This window comes from Dipodomys spectabilis, unplaced genomic scaffold, assembly GCF_019054845.1.
Source record: "Dipodomys spectabilis isolate Male_0828 unplaced genomic scaffold, ASM1905484v1 ptg000230l, whole genome shotgun sequence".
NCBI classification, from domain to species: Eukaryota; Metazoa; Chordata; class Mammalia; order Rodentia; family Heteromyidae; genus Dipodomys; species Dipodomys spectabilis.
Window position 1 is genome coordinate 5,024,433 of NW_024870907.1, and position 17,813 is coordinate 5,042,245.

At 59.4% G+C, this 17,813-nt stretch overlaps 1 protein-coding gene across 1 annotated transcript in view; it reads right to left on the reverse strand.

Moving 5' to 3' along the window:
- The window catches only part of Tafa5 (TAFA chemokine like family member 5), a 167,010-nt gene extending 152,772 nt beyond the window's left edge, over window positions 1–14,238 (reverse strand). Inside the window, exon 1 of the mRNA XM_042697970.1 lies at window positions 14,127–14,238. Within this exon, the coding sequence (XP_042553904.1) occupies window positions 14,127–14,238 (112 nt within the window). The remainder of the gene's footprint in view (window positions 1–14,126) is intronic.
- Between the last annotated feature and the right edge of the window lie 3,575 nt (window positions 14,239–17,813).

Genomic DNA, 17,813 nt, shown 5'->3' on the forward strand with positions numbered 1-17,813 from the left:
GGTGGCAATGCCGGGCGCCAACAGAGAGGGTGTGAGTCGGGCTGGCAGGTGAGCCCCTGGCCTCTCCTCAGACTGGCAAAGTGGGCACCATGTGCGTGGCCCACCTGGAGGAGACACACCGGTTCACAAAGATGGATGAGGATGCCAATGGTCCTGGCCAGCATCCGACAGCAAGAATCCCCTACTGACCCTCGTCCCGATGACCATTCCACCCAGGCCCTCCTCCATCCATGGAGACAGCTGCCTTACGCAGACAGGGCCCTGCCTGGTTCTGTGTGTCCCCAAGTCAGACGCGGGGTCCTCCATGGTGGGATCTGGCTTCTCTGTGCTGGGGTCTGGTGGACTATGTGTCCGCCTAGATGTGAGGAAGGGCCTCACCAATGGATGACCACACAAGGTCAGGTGCTCATTCTAGAAGAGTGAAGGTACAGCCTCAGGAGGACCAGCCTGGGAGGAGATGGGGTGTAGCGGGGCTGGACACAGAGCCCCGAGAGCACCCTTGAGAAGTCCAGGAGGATAAAGGACCCAAGGGGGAGCAGACTGGAGACAGAGAGATCCTTGGGGCAGCTGGAGATAGCTGATGCTCCCAGTAGCCTGAATATAAGGGGCAGCCTGGTGAAGGCGGAGGAGCAGGCCTACATTGCTGTACCCTACATCCTGCAGTCAGGGCACAGCACTGGCCTGGTCTTCCTGACCCCAGGCCGGCATCAGTCTGTTCCTTACTCTAGAAAGATTCCTGAAGTTGACCTGGCTATGACACAGAGGCCTGCTCAGCTCTGGGCCTTGGTAGTTTCTTTCCATGAATGTGGAATGACAGACAGAGCCGCCCTGGTGTGCCTGGAGATCAGAGATGTCTGTCATTGTGCCACTGCAGTGGGACACACAGCCGCAACCCCTTTCATGTGGCCTTAGCATTCTGAGATGCTTCCAACTGTGGACAGACCACAACAGTCACACGACCCTTTGTGACTTGTCTACCAGGAAACTCAAAGCTAAACTTGGTGCTCAATTTCAGTCGCTCTCTCCAATGTAGGTTGGGTGGTTGTCAAGTGGGGTGGGTCACCAATTAGTAAGGATAGAGGTTGACCCAGAAGGCTGGCCTCTCTAATACAGAAGCCATCTGAGCACAACTAAGGGGACACCCCACCTTGCCCAGGGAGCCCTGAGATCAGTCCCACAGAGACACAGCTGACAGGAGAGCTCACTGTACCCCAGCCCACGCCCAAGGGAGGTATGGCCACTCACGGAGCGAGTTTACCCACACGTGTCCAGACAGAGCCATGACAGAGGCCACCGCCAAAGCATTCCCCCAGTGCCAAAACCAAATTTATGAAGAGGCAACGGGTTTTCAATGAGTGTATGAATCGATTTGACAATGCCTGGGGATTCTAATATAAAAATAGTCAGCTGATCGGCTGGCCTTCTCACCAGCATGAGGTATAAGGTGTTGCGTGGCTTTCCAGCGCCTGCCGCTGCCTCCTGACACTGATTATTACATTGGTTGTGATGTAAATCTTGTGATTCAGGATTTCTGAGCGGCGTGCGTTGGTTGTGCCCACAGCCTGCACCCTGGACGGGGCAGTGCCAGGGCTCACACTGGTCTGGCCGGGGCTGACGCACAAAGATGTTCCCTGGTGGCCTACTCAGAGTTCAGGCCCCCGGAGGGGGAGTGGCACCGCTGACCACCCTGCGGGGCCTTCTTAGGGGGCCTGAGGCCATGCTGGAAGGGGGAATAGGAGGCGAGGAGAGGAGGAAAGACCACTGGACGGATGCGCATGCAGGCTCAGGACCCCCGACCTGGACACAGCAACATGTTCTGCGGTCCTCGTTCACACTTGGTTGTTTTCCTCTAGTTTCCAAAGTCTCTCTGAAACGAGGAACCTCCTGTCGATGGGTGCCACGAAGGGACTGCTTCCCTGCTCCTGCGTGGCTGTTTTCCTGCCGCCGTATGGCTGTGACATGAGGAGGCCAAGAGGGCTCCTGTCCATACCGCACACTGCAGCCGTCCCCTGGGCCACCCAGCCACTCTAGGTCACTCTGGGTACACCACACCACACCAGCCAGGGAGCCACGCAGGGTGTGGAGGACATTTTCCTCAGATCCCAAACTGGCTGTGACCTCGCTCCTTGCAGTTGGTCATGGCAGGCCTGTGCCCTGGGTACCAGCCTCAGCCGGAGACACCCAAGAGTGGCCTTCCCCACTGACCACTCAGCAACAGAGCCAGAAGCCCCTCAACCCGTAAAACCCAAGGTAAGGGCTGGGAAGGTGGCTCAGTGGTAGAGCGCTTGCCTTGCGTACATGAGGCCCTGGGTTCGATTCCTCAGCACCACATAAGCAAAAAAGAAAAAAGCCGGAAGTGGCGCTGTGGCTCAAGTGGTAGAGCGCTAGCCTTGAGCTGAAGAGCCAAGGAACAGCGCCCAGGCCCAGAGTTCAGGCCCTTCGACCGAACCAAAAAAAACAAAAAACCAAAAAATCCCAAGGTGACCAGGAACGGACCGTGTATGTACCAATCAGGGTCCTCCTGCCTCCCGAGTGCTGTCCCTGGCTCCCCCAGGAGAGGAGGAAGGGCACCATTGCTACCACCAGAGACCCCAGGGCGATGGTTGTGCGCGCCAGGGTCAGGGACAGCTCCAGAGTGAGAGTTCTGGGGCCCGGAGCTCAGGAGTTAGCCTGGCAGGGCAGAAGGGGCTGTGTCCAGCAGCTCCTCAGATGGGTCGACTGGCCCCGCAAGGGTAAACTGGTGACCAAGAACTGCTTTTGTCAGAATCCCCGGAGTGTGGTGCTGATGGAAAACTACCCCCTGCAGAAACGTCTCCATAAACCAGAGTCACGTGCCTGTCAGCGCAGACATGTCCACCAGGAGGGCTAACCCGTATGGCACTGTCACGGCTCAAGGGAACATGGCTGCCCACGGTGGGGTCTGGGAAGGGCCCTGGGGGCTCTGGTCTAATCAGCGGTTCATCCCTCCACAGATTCATATGGCTTCCCTGGGAGGGGGTGGGCATGGGGGGCTGCAGAAGCAGGTGCCTGGGGGCCTGTCCTCGTGGGGCTCTCTGTTCCGGGCCCCTTCCCGCACTCTTCTTCTCTGCTTCCTGGCCTCCAGAGGGGAGCAGCCTCGGCTGGGTTCCCATGCCCGTAACGCCCGTGAAGTACTGACTCATCACAGGCCCAGGATCCACAACCTGTGGGCTGAGACCTCTACGACACAGCAGGTCCCTCCTCACTGACGCTGTTTGCCAGCATCCTGTCCCGGTGACTCAGAAGCTGACAGACACAGGCGCCCTCAGTCCAGGCACCAGCGAGGAAGAGGAGGGAGGGAGGAAGACCAGGGAGGAGAGAGAAGGAAAAGCAGGAGGGCATAAAATGGCTGCCACTCAGTCCCTCCTGAGAAGCAGGGCCACCTGACCCAGCTTGCCAGGGGCAGAGGCCACAGGGGACCAGGCTAGCAAAGGCGGGTTTCCTTCAGGAGGCCAGGCCGGCTTCTCTGGTGGTGACCGGAAGCTGGCTCCCTCCAAAGGATGCAGGGCGCAGAAGTACCGCAGGCCAGATCAGCCCCAGGTCTGAGCGACTCTCCCCAGTCCTGCCTACTCCCTCGGCTGGAGGGCTGTCTAGGCCTCTGCTCCTGGGGACACCTGGGGCTCCGCAGCCCCAGAATACAGGGAACTCTTGTCCAACACCCAAAACAGGGGTGCATCCTAGATGTGCATGCCCTCCTCTCCAAGGCGGTATCTACGTGCCAGGACCTTCCCCCAGCACCCTTTCCCCCCATCAGGGGAGGTCCGAGGGTCCCCAGAGGATGGGATCTGGCCAACAATCAAAGCCCCTTCTTCCAGGCCTGAGTGTTGCCAACAGCCAGCAATACATGGTCCACCTCTGAGACATCCTGTAGGATCCTGCCTGGCCCAGCCCTGCTCCTGCTCTGGGGCTCCTGTCAGCAAAGAGAACTCACAGCATGGTGAGCGGGGACTAGGAAGGGGCCAAGACTCCCAGGGGACTCCCAAGGGACTCCCAGGAGGAGGGGCTTCATGTCATACCTGGAGAGCCAGACAGTGATTTCCCTCCCAAGGGGCAGAATTTGCTCGGCCAACACACATGGAAAGCCAATTTCTCTCAAATCTGAAATGTATAATCCCGGCAAGGAAGTTTGTTTTTAGTGGATTCCTTTTGTTATTGAGACAGGGTCTCATCACGTAGCCCAGGCTGGCCTAGAAGTCATGATTCTCCTGCCTCGGCCTCCCAGGGTGCCACCACGTCTGGCTGTGTTGGGATTTTTAATCTAGAGTCACTTGTGGCACCTGTTTTTAAAAGCAATGAGACTAAACTTGAAGAAACAACAAGGGAGCCATGGCAGGGAGGGTCTGGGTCCAGCCTGGGGCCTGAGCCGCCCCCCCCCCCGCAGCTGTCCATGGCAGGGAGGGTCTGGGTCCAGCCTGGGGCCTGAGCCGCCCCCCCCCCCCCCGCAGCTGTCCATGGCAGGGAGGGTCTGGGTCCAGCCTGGGGCCTGAGCCGCCCCCCCCCCCCGCAGCTGTCCATGGCAGGGAGGGTCTGGGTCCAGCCTGGGGCCTGAGCCGCCCCCCCCCCCCCCGCAGCTGTCCATGGCAGGGAGGGTCTGGGTCCAGCCTGGGGCCTGAGCTGCCCCCCCCCTGCAGCTGTCCATGGCAGGGAGGGTCTGGGTCCAGCCTGGGGCCTGAGCCGCCCCCCCCCTCCGCCTGTCCATGGCAGGGAGGGTCTGGGTCCAGCCTGGGGCCTGAGCCGCCCCCCCCCCCCGCAGCTGTCCATGGCAGGGAGGGTCTGGGTCCAGCCTGGGGCCTGAGCCGCCCCCCCCCCCCCGCAGCTGTCCATGGCAGGGAGGGTCTGGGTCCAGCCTGGGGCCTGAGCTGCCCCCCCACCCCACCCCAGCTGTCCTGAGCCCTGCTCTCCACCTCTGGGATGGAAATACCTGTGGCCACCTGGTCTGGCTTCTTCAATTCTCTGTGGCTGACTGCGTCTCAGGCCCCCACCTTCTAGGGACCCCTCTTCCTCTCAGTCCCCAGCTCAGGCTCTGGGTGGGCAGCAGGTCCTGGCTAAGAGTTTTGAACTGAGGTGGTCCTGTCTGCAGCCTCCGGCTGAACTTGTGCAGACACCGCCTCGCTCAGCCTCCTCATCTGAGGGCCCCAGACCCCGAGAGGGCTGAGGTGCGGCCTGGGCCCAGTACCTCCACACAGCCAAGCTTCCAGGGAGGTAGAGCGGCAGCAACAGGAAGGCTGCTTCCCCAGGGAGGGCTCCACCAGCACCACACAGCCGTCTCTGGAGAGCAGAGACCAGATGCGAGGGACCAGCGGGGAAACTGCAGCTGGTATAGGTGAGAAGGGCTGGGTCCAGGCAGTGAGTGAGCAAGGGAGAGACCACGACAGGAGATCCCCTCATTCCTCCCAAGCACCTCAGCCCCAGGGTCCCCTGTGTCCCCCCTGGGGAGACACACAGAGCTCCACCTCGACAGGTGCTTCGCTGGCCCGGCCTTCCCTTTGTTTGTTGGTGTCAGTGTAACTTGCCTGTTTAAATCGCTGGTGTAATTGCAATGTGCACATGGCTTAGAGAGAGTGAGCCTGCTCAGCTCAGCATGGGACCGCCGTCCTCCATCCTCGCTGGTCCACCAGAGCCTCTGCCCCACACTCCATCTCCCAGAGTGTCCTGGCTACTTCCAGACGTAATAGAGCACGGTAGGAGGTGGTGACGTCCTGAACCTGGTTCTAAGTCACCGTGTGGGTGGCTGGAAGGAAGCTCTGCCCTCCTTCCCTCCCTCTCTGAGGCTCTCTCAAAGCTGCTTTCAAGATGGCTTCCCACCCATTCCGGAACCTCAGGGCAAAGAGGAAAGCAAGAAGGCGGGACAAAGAAGGATCGCCTCCTCCACACGGTGCTCAGTGAGCAAAGCATCTGACAACTCACCAACCAGACATGGCCCGTCTCCAGGTGACCCCGGCCTGGCCAGCGGCCCTTCCCTTTACTCATATCCAGAGGCCCCGCTGTTCTTTCAGGGAGGGGAGCTCAGTCTCCCTGCTGCACAACAGTGAAACCTTCCCAGGTCTATTACCCTGACTTGTCCTGGGGCTGGGCCTGCTGTCCAGAATGAACTGTGTGTGGGCCACCCATGCAGAGGCCCTTGAGGGCCGGCGATGTGAGCAGCAAGCGGTTCACATCCACGCCACACTGGGCTCCAGACTCAAACACATCTAACCAAGCGACGGAACGCCGTGCCACGCCAGGCCAGGCTCCCATCCCCGAGGAGCTGAGCCCTACAGGCTTCTTGCCCCAGGGGTCGGGGGGCCAAGTCCTCCAACACCTAGCTCTGAGGATGAGGGCACACAGGAGCCCCGTTGTCTCCACACCGCTGGCAGAGGCCCCCAGAAACACGTCCATCAACAAAGACACAGACGGCTACACAGAAGGCCACCGAAGATCCCACGTGGCTCCCATGGCCTGCATCCTGCAACCGCTGTGGTGCAACAGCCAAGGAACATAAATTGGCACCAATTAATTAACACAAGTTGTACAGAATCCATTAACGGTATTTAACTATATTCCGGAAAGTGCTATCAGGTAACGTAATGGTACAGAGATAGTTTAAAAACAGAGCGAATGCCTCTTTCCAGGCTGAGATCACCCCCACACTGAGAGACCATGGCATTGAAGAGAGACTTGAACTTACTGACACTTACCTATGTAGTTTAATTATTGTGGCATTGGTGTCTGAAGTCTGGGCCGTGCACTTGCTAGGCAGGCGCTCCACCACTTGAGCCACACTCATAGACCTTTGTACTTTACTTTTTGGAATATGATCTTGTATTTATGCTTCTCCTAGTTTCACTTCTTGAGTAACTAGATTACACAATCAAAGAATGATGCTCAGCTACTGTGGGGTGTTGGTAACTTTTTGTTGGGGCTGGCCTTAAACTACAGTTCTGATCTCTACTTCCAGAGCAGTCGTTAGCATTTTAACAGCTAGAATATCGTCTTGTGAGAGAATGCTCAAGTCACTCCCAGCAAGGAAGTACAGGCCGCCCACCCACCGGTGTGTGAAACCAGACAGGCACTGTATCTCTGCCCTAAGAGAAGAAGCAGAGAAACCTCCAGCCTCCAGAGCTGAGCAGTTGCCTCCAGGATGAAAGTGGAGGGCCCAGGTGGGACTGAGCGCTCTGCCGTGTGGACTGTTGACCCGGGCACCTCCTCCCTGTAGAGGACCCCACAGGAGCCTGCACTCCATCAGGGCCCCCCCGAGGGTGGCGCCTCAAACAGAAGGAGCCAAGGCTGCCGTTTCCCAGACACAGATCTAGAAGCAGCCTGGGTGGAAGCTCCTCAAACAGAGCCTGAAGAAATTTCCTCTCGTGGGCTCCAAACCCCCCAGAGCTGGAAATCACACCAGGGTACCCGCCACCGCATGGAGAGGCAAAGGATGTGAGTGAGGAGAAAGGCGGAGGGGCTGCTCCCTTGCTGGGAGTGGCAGGTCACCCGGAAACCTCCTCACCCCACTCGGTCACACTGAAGTCACCGGGCAACATGGGAGAACCAAGCACGGAGCAACTCGCCAGCCAGCGCCGGTCCCCAGCTCCGGATGGCAGCAGCTTCCGAGGCAGCAGAAAGCCTTTTCAAGGAGCAGAAGTGGGGTGTAGCTCCTCGGTGCCGGTGCAGGCTCCTGGGCAGAGAGAGGCCACACCAGGGCTCAGACGCCTGCAGGAGCGCGAGGCCAGACACATCCTCCTGTCCTGTGTAGGCTGAGAACATGCGGAACGCACCTGTCATCGCCACACGGCTAGGGCCCTGGACCCGAGTCTGGATTCCATCACCAGGAGACACCAGCACAGGCGTGCCCTCTGGCGGGGCCCCGAGGAAGAGCCCGCAAACCCCACAGCTGATGCTGCCTCCCGGAAGATGGCTGTGGGTGAGTAGGGACGGGCCTGAGCACTGCCCAGTCCTCATGGTACACCCAGAACTGTTCCAATGTCCACCGGCCACTTGAGAGACTCCACCGGCAAGTCCTCAGGGGCGGCAAGGACAGCAGAGCTCACGACTCAGGAGCCGAGCCAAGGACGGGCTGGAGGCAGGGCAGGCTGCCTTCGGCTCTGAGAACGAGAAAAGGGCCACAGAGGGCGCTTTACTAACAGGCTGGCCTCTCTCTCACTGGGATCCCATGCAAGTATTCTTCTCTTTAATCAGACTCTGAGCACCAGAGCTCCCTGGGCACCTGGAAGGCTTAGTCATTGTCTACAGGTCTCTGCCCGCCAGCAGGGTCCTCTAGGCTTCCAGCACTTGGCACCTCCAACCCTCCAGCCACGCCCCTGGCTCCCCAGCCCAGCCCCTAGTCCTCAGGCCACGTCCAGCCATTCCTCTCCACCCCATCCTTCATCGGGACGCCCAGTCTTCTAGCCCCGCCTCTCAGGCCCCATCACCAGTCCTAGAACCAGCGACAGACCACACCTAGTGGTCCAACACCGAGCTCGGCCAGTTCATCTTGTCTCACTCAGGAGAATCTAACTTGCTTCTCTCCACTTACTATGCTGGGATGGAAATACCATCTCTTCTAGAATGTTCTATCTGTGCAAAGACAGGGGAAAGTGGCTGGCCCAAGGGTCCTATGAAGAGGAATTGTGTGGGCAGAGGGCAGCATGCCTTCCTCTCCAGCGGGGGGTGGGAATTGGGGGGGAGGGAGTGGAGGAGGGGGAGAGGGTGGTGGGAGGACTTTCTCTGGAATATGGGAGGAGGTGTGCCTCAGTAGCTCCCAGGGCAGGTTTTCCCCTGGGCCTATTTGGGGAACACCCTCCCCCCAGGCCTAAAGAAGACACATGGCCACTGAGAGGGAGGCCAGGTCTCAGTTGGGTGGGCTTGCATGACCTCTCTCCCTGACCCCATCCCAGGAAGCCAGCCTAACTCCTCATTGGAAAAGTGGCCTAAGGCCCCTGGCTGGTGGCCTGGGGAACAACTGGGGCCCAGCCTGGTTTCCCAAACTGAAGGCAGGGCCTCGGCAGACAGTCACAGTGCCAGGGGTGGCTTCTCTCCGCTTTCGCATTTATTCATCCAGAGACCATCAGCCAGGCAGAAGAACAAACCAGGCCCACACTCGGTGGCTCGTCACTTGGGTCACTGTATTTCTTGTGACAACCTACTGGGTCCAGGATCCCCGAGGGCTAGATGGCTCCCATCTGCCCGTCCTGCAGATCAGCCTGCAAATGAAGTCCACGGTTTTCAAATAAGCAGGCTGAGTGAAGACAGACACTGGCCAACCCAACTGGAACAGAACAAGGCCCTAAACACCAAGCTCTGGGAGAGAAAGGTGAGGAGGGACAACCAGCAGTCTACAGAGACGCAGGGAGTGTGCCAGGGGAGACCATCTTTCCCAGGTAGGTCTGTGCCCCAGGGCCAAGCTAGTTGGGCTTCCCAACCCTCCCCCTCCCCCACCTCCCTCACGCAGATGTGGAAGGAAGTCTCTGCAAAAGGGAGCCGTGGATGTCTCTCACCTGGGGCAAGTGAGTGCCAGGCACTCCCTGGAAGGAAGGAAGACACTCCCTGGAAGGCCTGCCCACCCTACCCGCAGGGCAGAGGCTGCTGGCTGGTAGTTAGAACTGGGCCTCCTGGCAGCCCAGAGGAGGCAGATTCCAGAGGAGCCTTGCCTCTAGTCTCAGTGGGATGGGAAGTAACTCACTTTTGATTCCTGATGGCCATTTGCGTAAGTAAGTGTGCAAACGCGGCAAAGCCTCTGAGAGGCCCTCATACTCCCTGGGGTGACAGAAGGGCCAGAACAGTTACAGGCCCGCTGTAGGCTGCTGTTTCTGGAACGTTCAGCACCTGGACAGCTCAAGGGAGACGCTGGTCTCTGCTTAATGCAGACCTGGGCCAGGTCTGGAAGGCAGGATGAGCCTGGGATGCTGGGCAGTGGCGGGCGGGGGGGGGGGGGGGGGCTTTCCAGCCTCCAGTCCACCTGTGGGGCCTCCTCTCCAGCCCCTGGAGCCCCGGGGCAGCTCAGGAGTCATGGTGGGTGGGTTGGCCTGTGGAGGGTGTGTCCGGGAAGGGATATCACAGCCTCTGTGGGCGCCCTGCCCCTGGGCCCACACAGATCCTCAGCTGGCAGAGAATGGCACACTCTCTCCCCAACACCAGCAGACCATGTATCCGCCCATCTCCCCAATGCCGGTGGAGAAGGATGTACGCCAGCTGGCCCCTCTGTCCACTCCTGTCGATTGCCAGGGACAGGCAGGCCCCACCAGCACTGCCTGGGGTGACAGGTAGAAATCCGTAGAGGTCATTAACTCCAGAGCACCACCATTTCATGCAAAAACAGAACAACAAAACATGAGCCCTTCTAGAGCAACAGCTGGAGTGCTATATAAGAGAGTGTGGATTTTAATGTGTGGCTCTTCCTCCTTTTCCTAGTACCCATTATCATAGCATTCTCCCATAATTACACCCATAAAAGTCACCCGAAACCCCTGCACCTCACAAAAGTTGATACGCATATTGCATCCTGTGGTGTGGACTGGCTGGTCCAGAGCTTTTAGCCGGGAGGTGTCCAGGCTGCTCAGCCCGAGCTCCGTGCCTGAATCCAGGGTCCTGGTCTCACAGAGGACGCAGATGAGGCTCTGGGTGGAAAATGCAGTGTAGCGCTTCTCTGGATATGCCAGGGAGCTAGGTGAGGCTGGGGGCAAGGACCCTCCACCAGGACTGGCGACCACCCAGAGAGGGAAGCTGTTCTAACCCTGGGAATCCGACACATCCTTGGAGTGGCACGGCGTCTCTCCCTACAAGGTCATGCGTGGAGCCAGCTGGGGGAGGAGCACATCTTCACACCACTCTAAGAACATTGCCTCTCATGCTAGAAATCAGTCAAATACAAACACAGCAGGAAATGTAAAGAATAAAAGAAAGGAACAAACTCTGGAATGGCATCACTTCATTAAGTCTCCAGTGTTTCCAAGATCTCTGGGTACAACATCTGAGCAGTAGGAACACAGTATCTCCGAACCTCTCCTGTAATACGCCACAAATTGTATTTATAAAGGAAGGCAGCACCAGAGGGCCTATGCTCAGTTAGCATTCTAATGGATTAAAAACAATTTAGAAGTTGTTTGTAATTCCTCCCCTAGATGCAGCTGAGGACATGAGGTTTACATGAAAGGCACAGTTCAGTTTTGATGGGGTTTATTAACATAAAAAAAAGTCAACTTAAGTCCCAACAAGCCAGCAGGCTGGCCCGGTGAGCAACTCCTCAACACAGCACAGGATAGCCTTCTTCTGCTTCGTGTTAAATAGCACACAGGTGCATGGAGAAGTGTCCTAAGGCACACCACAGCGCATGTCCTCCACGCTCCTCTTCCCGAACCCAACTGGCCACAGCCCGAATGGGGAAAGCACATCTCCGTCACGAGCACAGCACAAGGCAACTCGACCCTCCCTGTTCCCAAACAGGACTGTGCCAAACCAGAACCCAGTGCAGTCAGCAGACCTCTCAGGTCTATACTCGATGGAAGAAATCAGACACGCCAGCCCTTCTAAGAGCTGCAACCCAGGGAGTTCCTCCAGCTCACAACAGCGTAGTTACAACTTTCTCTCCAATGCCCCTTGCCCCTCATTACCAAGCCCAGCCCTCCCCGGGCAGCCGGGCTGCTAAAAGACTGTCCCCGCTGTCCTCTGGGGGACCATGAGTGGCGGGGCACACATTTTAAAAAGAAGACACATGAGGCACAGCCTTCTTCCTTTTTTTTTTTTTTTTTCCTGGCAATTTTTCCCCAATAGGAGAAAATGACAAGGCTGTGTCACCATAGCAACCAGCCTAATTGGTGGACTGCAGGTCTCTCTCTAGCCAGAGGGTGGAGCCCATGCCCTTAACTATGAAAGCTCTGTGCATACGAAGGACTTCTCACTGGGCCAACAGCCTAGAACCCAGCAGAAACCAGGCCAGGAAATAATCCAGTTTCTTCCTAGCAGAGCCAGGAAGTGAAGACCCTCTGGCCTGCAGAGAAACACAAGGACCTGACCAGCAGGGTCGATGAATTCTGTAGGAAGTTTACCACTTTCCCTAATTAATACAATCGAATCTACGTCTACACACACATACACACCTCTCTTGGGTAATAAAAATTCTCACCAATAACTAAAGCAATTGACAAACAACCATGCTAAATTTCCTCCTTCATCCCAGAAGTACTGGAGGGAGAATGGAAATCCTAAGAAAAACATTGTTTTCTTTGCTTTAGCAATTCTAAGAAAAAGTACTCCCCACCTACCATCCCCCCCCCCCCCCAGAATGCAGTTCCAACCTATCCATTATTATGAGGTCTATTTTGTGTTTTAGTGGAATGTTTTAATTTCTACAGGTGCCTTTCTGGTGTAATGAGGTATGTCTAGAAATATCATCTTCTTGTCAATTATTGCTTTACATGGAGACTGAAACCAGCCACGGAAATGTGGCTTCCCCAGCTTCAGTGATTAATGATTTCTACTCTTGTGGATAAGATTTTTTTTTTTTTTTTTTACCAAATATCCCTATGGGGCTGTTTTCAGGATGCGGGACAGATGTGAGAAGGAGGTGGCCCTTGCCCTCTTGGCCAGCATGTCTGTGTCTGTGTCCATGTCGGTGTCAGTATCTGAACTCCCTCCACCCGCTGGGGCCCAGGTCTGCACTCCAACACCAAACTTGCGGAGCGGGCAGCCTGCCCAGGAAGTGTGAGCCACTGTGGCTAGAGTGAGTGACACCACAGGCCCTTGAGCCCAAGGGACAGCCCGCCCTCCAGGCAGAGAGCTGCCCTCCTGGACGGTGTGCATGGTCCTGCCCCGTCCACCTACACAGCTGCTACTCCCCGGGGCCAGCTCCGGGCTCTGGAGTGTCCAGCAGGCCGGAGGGCACTGTTGCCAGACACGCCGGGGAGGGACAGCCGGATGGGGCCTGGGGTCACCACGAAACACACGCACACGCGCACACCCCACCACGGCTGGGCGAGCCCTTCCCGCAGCGGAGCCACAGGGGGAGCGCAGCCATGGAACTCTCAGCCCCGAGTCTACCGCCGTCCCCCTGGCCAGCTCAGCCCAGGAGCGGCCCGCAGAGCCGGTCAGGCCGGGGGTGAGCGCGGGAGCGCGGGGCCCGCCGCCCTGGCCCTGCAGCTTCCCTCGCCCGGGGCGCGCACGGCCGGAGCAGGCCGGACGCCCGGGCCTAGGCTGGCACCGCGCCTGCGGTCAGCCCCCTGCTCCGCGCGGGCCGGGGCGGGGGGCCGGGGCCAAGGGTGGCGCGGGCTGGGGGGGCTGCGGGCCTCCTTTGTATTTAATTTTCTATGCGTAAAGAGTCCACCTTTACACGGAGCCCCGGAACCCCGGAGCCCGGGCGGCTCTCCACGACAGGTGTCCCTGGCTGCGGGCTGTCCGCGACACCGAGGGGCACCGGGGTCCGTGGCCCACCCGGCAAGTCCTCCGCGCGCTGCCCAGCCCGGCCGGCCGCGAGCGGGCAGCGGCCTCGGGCGGGCGCCGGGCTCGGGGCCCCTCTCCCCTACCCCGGCCCGGCCCGGTCGGCACGATCCCAGGTCCGCCGGATCGCCGGCTCGGCCCCCGGGCCACCCCGGGGACGCCCGCGGCCGCCGCCGGCCCCGCGCGCAGCGCGCCCCGCACTTCTCCGCTTCGGGACGGCGCCGCGCGTCCGAGCCCGAGCCCCGCTCCGAGCCCCGGAAGCCCCGCTCCGGCCCCGGCCGCCGCCACCCCGGGGACCCCCACCTTCCCCCCGCCCCGGGCGGGAGCCTCCGCCGATCCCCCGCCGGGACCGCCACCACCTCCGCGCGCTGCGCCCGGCCGGGTCCCGGGTCCCGGGGCGCCGGGCAGCGGCGGGCAGGGACGCGCCGCGCCGACGCGGGCCCGGCCCGGCCCGGGAGTGGCGGGCGGGAGGCCCCGGCAGAGGCGCCCGGGCCCCGAGGTGCCGGCCGCCGCGGGAGCCGCGCGGACACCCTCCCCCCACCCGCCCTGCGCGCCCGGCGGGGCCCGGGGGCCGCGCGCCACGCGCTCCCAACTCCGCACCGACGCGGGGCGGCCCGCGGGCGGCGCGCCGGGGCCCGGGGCCGGGGCCGGGGCCGGGCCGGGCCGCCCCGCGCGCCCGGCGGGGCCCGGAGCGCGGTACTCACTGCAGTAGGCGATGAGCAGGCTGGCCAGGATCATGAACGCCCAAAAAGTTGAGGACATGCTGGGCAGGGCGGTCGCATCTTGCCGGCTGCTGGTCCTGGGCGATGGCGCCATTGAAGCCGCGGCGCCCGCGCGGGGGGCAGCAGCGCGTCTCAGCAGCCGGCCCTGCCCGCGCCCCCGCGCCGGCCTCCACGTGCGGGACCCGCGCGCGCCATCCTCCTCCTCCGCCGCCGCCGCCTCCACCTCCTCCTCCGCCGCCGCCGCCCTCGCCGCCGCCGCCGCCGCCGCCGCGCCCCGGCCCCGGCCCGCTGCGCCCCGCTCCGGCCCGCCCCGCGCCGCGCCCGCGCCGCCCGCGCCCGCGCCTGCCGCGCCCGCGCCCGCGCCGGCCTGCCGGGAGGGGGACGCGGGCCCCGCGGCTCCGGCGTCGCGGCGCGCCCAGCCCGGCACCAGCGTGAGGGGCGCGCTCGGTGCGCGCGCCCGGCGTGGCGGGGCCCCGCGTCCCGGGACCGGCGCGGGAGGCGGGCGCCTCTGGATGGCGACAGAGACGGCCCAGCGCGCCCACCGCGCGGGCGCCTCGCGGCGGGACTGGCGCGGCTGGCCTGAAGTTGGGGGACGCGGCTCCCCGGCGTCTCCCATCCTCGGTGCCTGCGACGCCGCCCCCCCCCCCGACCCCCTGGATCTGGGCTGGGACCCAGAGTGCAGGCCGCGCCGAGGATGGGCACTGGAGCCCGGCTTCGGGGGCCGCCCTGCCGCCTGCGTTCTCCAGAGTACGGCCTGGGGCTCCTGGTCACCCTGGGTCGGGCCCACCTCCCCGCGGCCTGCCCCGGGACCCCGGGCAGACACTAGGAGCTCGCACACGCATGTGCCCGTACACCTACTCCCCCGAAATCCGATTCTAGGCCTTGAACTCGAGACCTGGGAACTGCCCTTAGCTTTCACCACTTGAGCCTGTGACAAAAGCGGACAACTCTACTTACTTTTAGTGTTCAATTGGAGGTAAGAGTCTCATGGATTGTTCTTACCTGCGCTGGCTTCAAACCATGATCCTCACGTCTCAACCTCCCAGGGTTACAGGTGTGAGCCACTAGTGCTGGCTCCCCCCTGACAGGGCTGCCTCTGGTTCTCAGTACCGAGAAGGCTGATCCCATTCAGGTGGCCCGGGGCACCAGGTGAGCTTCCAGAGCAGGGTAACAAGGATAACAAATCATTTTAGTTGCATAATTACCATCTCAAAGTAGCTCCATCTCCAAAAACAAAGCTGGTCTTTGGAAGGGGTTTTCTCACTTTCCCAGTCCTCGTCCCAGGGCTCAGGAGAGATACAACCAAGTCCAGGCTGGGGTCTCACAGGTGTGCGAGTCACCTGGGGGGCGGGGGGGTGCTGCTAATGGTCCTGCAGGCAGGTGGGTGTGTTTATAGACACTCCTGCTTTGGATTCCTAGGCCCTTTCCTCTTTTGTGAAGAGGTGTGCTTGCTTGCTTGCTTGCACCGCAGGAGGTCTTGCTGGAACTGCAGACATTCCCCAATAAATCTCTAATTGGTTACCAGCATCCCTCTTGTCTTCTGAGCCTTAGTGGAGGCTGCCTGCCTATAAAGAGGTCTGGAGAAGCTGCTGAGCGGCTGAGGTGGCAGCAGGCTGCATGAGGCCTCCACAGAGGCACACACACACTCATGTTCAACTCCTGCTTCCTTCACACTGGCCTCCCAGCTGGCCTCTGCAGGGCAGCGTCTCCTGCTGTGCCCCCGTGGGAGCAGGGCCTTCATGTGGACACAGAGGCAGCATTCTTGGCTTGAATATTCCAGACCCCTGTCTATGCCCCTGATTTGAGGGCAGTGTGTCTGCCGGACCGTGGACTCTATGGAACTCACCAGGAATTCCTGAGCCTGCTTCCCAGCCCCCATCCTGCAATCAAGGCCTTTTATCTTGAAAAGGATGTCACCTTTGGCAAAGCCGTTCCATCCTGTCCATTCTAGAATGCCGTGCCGTGCCCCACATTCCTCATTTTAACAGGACTCACAGAGGGCTTGCTGGAGAGTGGGCCCCAAGGCCAGGGAGTCCACAAGACTTAGGATTTCTTCCCTCTAGACATTCACTGTGCTTGGAGAAACAGACAGGAGGAAAGCAAGCCCAGCAGCGCTGCAGGTGTCAGGGTCCAGTACCGACTTTAGGGTGCACTGGGGAACTCCCTGGAGATGTTGCCAATCATTTGGGGGTGCCATCTTATGACCACCCCCACATGTTCATTCAGTACACATGCTCATGTACACCTGCGAGTACACATATGTTCATGCACCCACATGTCCACACATGCAGGTTCCTGCACACACACATTAATGAACTCTCCCTCTCATGGATATGTACGCTTATGCACGCTTAACCACACATATATTTATACTCGTGTGTTTATCCAAACAAGCTCACACGCACATACTTGCACCCATACACAAATGATCATATGCACACACTGTTGCACACACAATCGTATGTGTTCACTTACACATTTATTTGCATAGTTGCACCTTGCACATGTGTTCATTCACATGCCTTCATGTGACCACATGCATGGTGACACACACGTCTGTATACCCTCACACATATCTGTGCCCACGTTCACACACAGGTGTGTCTGCACATTTCATGCACATATGCTTGCACACACAGGCTCATGCAAATATGTGCACACACTCATGTACTCATGCATGCACACACATAAAATGAAAGCGTCACAGAACAACATTTATCCTCACAATATTCTCTGATATTTTCTTTTCTGTCTTAATTCAGTTCTTCAAATGCTGGTTGCCCACTCAATAATTGGGTTTACAGTAATTTTCTTTGTTTGAGAAGCCTTGTTCCAGGAGAGACAGAGTCTATATTAAATTGAGGAAGACAAGTGGAACTGTCCTGTCTATGGCAGAGTGGGGGGGGATTGCCTAAGCACAGGAGCATGGAGGGGTTCAGGAACATGAGGGGCACGCACGGCGGGGGGGCAGGTGGCCTGCTCCATCTCAGCACACAGGCAATGCTAGTGTTTGGGCTGCAGCACCGGAGGCTCAGCGGGGAAACCTTAGAATACTGGTGTATGGTTCATGTCATGAACTGAGCATTCCTAGACAGGAATGAGCCCAGAGCCCTTTGTAAGACTTGGAATCCAGAGGACAGGTGAGACTGGGAACCAGAGGCTGGAGACAGCCAGTCTCTACCCTAGCTGTGCATGGGATGGAAGGAAAGGGGTGGCTGGGGTACGGGAGAAGCCTCGAGGGTTAGTATGGACGGCAGCCCTGATCTAATTATGACGCTGCGGCCTGGAGACAAGAGCAGGTGCCTGGCACCGCGGGCCTCGTCCAGGCCTTGTTTCCAGGGCCTGGTGAGGGCGCCCAGGGTGGAATTGAGGATGGGGGGAGGAGGATGAGCAGAGCGCTTAGCTCTGTTGCTAGGAGACAGAGCCTCAGTTCTGGATCCCAATGTGTGCTACCAATTGACAAAAATTCGTGGTAGTGGGGATGGACCGGCTTTGATTGCTAGCCAGAATTAGTAGGACATTAAAATTTGAGACTCAAGGAAGTTTATTTGTGGATCATAGCAGGTCTTGGACACCAGCCTAAAATCAGCGGGGATGACACTAGTTTAACCCTGAGGAAATCCTCAGAGTTCACGGCAATGACAGTCAACGGTCACCGGGTCACTGAGC